The following is a 3,190-nucleotide window of genomic DNA, read 5'->3' on the forward strand; positions in this document are numbered from 1 at the left end:
AGTCGAAAATGTCTGAATATACTTATAGAAGACAAAGAAGGAAATACTTCAAAAAATACAACAAACGTTGTTTATAAAAAACTATTTCAAAACTTAAGGTAATATTTTATTTACAATATTCATATTACTTCTTATGTAAGCCTTATATTCAACTATGCATAGTGTGTTGTTATTTTTTTGCAGAGCGTGAAGATGTAAAGTAATATCATTAAAATAAATGCATTGCCTCTCAGTTCGAATTGACACACAATATCAAATGTTAGTGTTTTTCGTAAATTTGTTTCGTATTTTTCCTTTCAATAATTTATTTATGTTATTTGAACTCATATATGATGTTATTGGAAATTGTTAACCTGTGTAATGTTTTGGGTACTGGTGAAGTGCAGGCATTTTCTGAGCGGTTAAAATGAGATTTTTAATTTTTTTTTATCAGAGATTTTTAAGTGTAAAACACCAAATGTGCATTCTATTTATGACAATTTGTAGTTTATTACTCTAATTTAATAATTGTTGTGTTGTATGATTTCATTGAAATATATAACCCCGTGCAACGCACGGGTTCGGTTACTAGTATATATATTAAAGAAGTAAGGTGCAGTCAACCATGCAGATTCATTGAATAAACATACACGCTCGTATAATAACTTGCAAACCCTGCAAGAGCTGTAAACCACACTATGACTGATCATAAGGGTTCAAAACATGGATCAATTGACACGTGCACTGCACACCAACTCCTAAGTAACAAATTAAGACTTTAATTATTTATGCGCTTGCGTAGCCAAATCGTCTTCCTCGATAGGGTTATGACATTATTACAAAATTTATTGATGTTGATTGGTCGACGCCATAATTTTAACTTTTTTTACGTAGCTGCATTTCTGTCAACTATGGTCCATTTAAAAAAAAAATTGACACCAAAAAGGTTGCAGAAACAGGTGAAGCTAAAATTGACTTTAATTTCACCCAAAAGTCGTTTTTTCTATCTTTTTTATAGTCGCGTTGTTATAATATGGGTAGGTAATAAATTGGGCCAAATTCTAATGGGCCCAAGATTCGTCTTGTATTCTATTTTGTACAGAAACCCAAATAAGCCCATCAAATTAAAGTGGAAATGAAAAATATAATTCAATCGCTAATAACATTATTAATTTATTATATATTGAGTAAGTCATTAGTGCTAGCAAGAGAATTTTCTTTTTTTTCTTTTTTGCATTGAATTAAATAAATTGTACATGCTATTGGAAATTAGGATCATCAATTTATTTCATGAGTTGTTACTCATTACATTTTTTTAAATGAAAGAACTCGCATCCAACTATATAAGTGTACTGAGTACGGATTTATTACTTATATTTATTACTAATGCTAGTGGTTGCCCGGGATGATGACGATATTCTCATCATCGCCTCAATAGCTTCCGCCTCCTGCGCAATATAGCAACAAAACAGATGTCGATTTGTGACAATTACTACTTACTACATGAAACACAAAATGGTCAAAATTAACTCAATCGGATTATAAAAATAAAATTACATAACATACGAGAAAATTAAAATTTCAAAAAATGGGAATTAATTAATTAACTACTTACGGGATCATCTTGTGACGGATTTTGATCATTAGGACTAGCTATAACTTTCTGCAGGTTCTTCACTTTGCTTGAGTACATTATAAATGTTGCCACCTCGATAAATGATCGAAATTGTCTACTCCCGTGATAGTAAAACTGTCGAATTATTATTATTAAAACGAGGTTGTTATTATTTGAGGAATATTTGAATTAATAATGAGTACTTTTAGTTATTTCGAATTGTATATGTGTGTGTACCTTATCGTCTTTTCCGGTGCTTCTTCGTTTTCTAATCTCGACCGTCCATCCGAAAAGCCGATCTTGTAAGGACAATGGATATATCTTAAGGAATGGAGGAGGGGTAGGATCCTCTAAGACAGGCTGCACCACATGGTCTCCTGTTGCAAGTTTGTGCACTCCCACTTTCCAGCTTCCATTATTCTCGTACGCTTGCACGTGACATCTATCTATATTCCCTGTTTCCACCTTCACACACATATATCTAATTAAAAAGTGTTACATAAAAAGTACACTAATTTATTTATATATAATATATATAAATAAATATATAATACATGTATATATACCTCGTGCTTTTCCAGGAGATATTGCTCAAAAGCATTTGCAAACTTATAAAGTTTGAACATTAATTTTTTGTTTCCTGCATTTCTACCCTTTCTGTCGCCGTTCGATTCATCCAGGCCTGATTCCGGTTCCGGTTCCGGTTCTGGTTCCTCCTACAAAACAAAGCACATATATATAAATTATGTAACCTCAATTAAGAAATTAAAAATAAAATAAAGTACGTGTATATATATATACCTCGTATTCGGATGATTCATCGGGACTATTTTGATCTAGGGGTACGCAGGATATCGGATCCGGTGCAAGTACCCCGTTCACAACATTACATTTGAACACGTTTGACCACTGCAACGTACGAATAATAATCAGGACAAAAATAATGTTAAAAAATATATATGAACTTGTAAAAATGCTTAATTAAAAAAAAATTAAATCAGGCTTATGAAGACTTTAATTTACAATAATAAAATCGGTAGACTCTTCGAGGCTTTCTGGTTCGTCATTCGAATCGGAAGACCCATTAGTACTTTCGTAACCATTGTTCTTCTCCGAGTAAGAATCCATCGAATTTCGAGAATCGGGTCAAAGGGTTAAAATAAGAAGGGCTAATTAAATAAATTGATATATGCTTCACAAAATGCAGAATGAATTGAGGGTTTGTGAGTGCATATCATTTGCTGGAAATGGTCCTTTATATAGATGTGACTGAAATATTGTGACAATTTCTTTTTTGAATTTTGGATTTGCATCAATTGAATGAGGGCGGGCAAAGAAACAGGACTTTTTTTTTGTAATTTATTTTGAATTGTTTCTAAATAAGTATGGATTGTGTGATAATAAATCACAGATTATTGTGTTTAAATTCTCGTAATTTTTTGCTTTTTAAGGAAATGAAAAATGTCAGATTTTAAGAATTACTTACTATGTTTGACTGTATTGCAATGATTGCAACGAGGACGGAAGGGCTTTATTGGTATTTAATTTGGATATTTTTCTGCGGTTAAGGTAAGTGAGTTGTAATAATAAATCTGC

The 3,190-nt window shown here is 31.8% G+C and overlaps 1 protein-coding gene across 1 annotated transcript; it reads right to left on the minus strand.

Annotated features, from left to right (window-relative positions):
* Window positions 1–1,181: 1,181 nt before the first annotated feature.
* On the minus strand, window positions 1,182–2,446 carry LOC105952710 (uncharacterized). The gene is made up of 4 exons (XM_088824416.1): window positions 2,161–2,446; window positions 1,832–2,059; window positions 1,595–1,729; window positions 1,182–1,427 (listed from the first exon to the last, which is right to left on the minus strand). Exons 1-4 carry the CDS (start codon window positions 2,218–2,220, stop codon window positions 1,347–1,349), a joined length of 504 nt encoding a protein of 167 aa, XP_088680542.1. The 5' UTR covers window positions 2,221–2,446; the 3' UTR covers window positions 1,182–1,346.
* Window positions 2,447–3,190: the final 744 nt, after the last annotated feature.

The sequence above is a fragment of the Erythranthe guttata genome, chromosome 10, assembly GCF_056151865.1.
Source record: "Erythranthe guttata isolate IM_541 chromosome 10, IM_541, whole genome shotgun sequence".
Taxonomy (NCBI): Eukaryota; Viridiplantae; Streptophyta; class Magnoliopsida; order Lamiales; family Phrymaceae; genus Erythranthe; species Erythranthe guttata.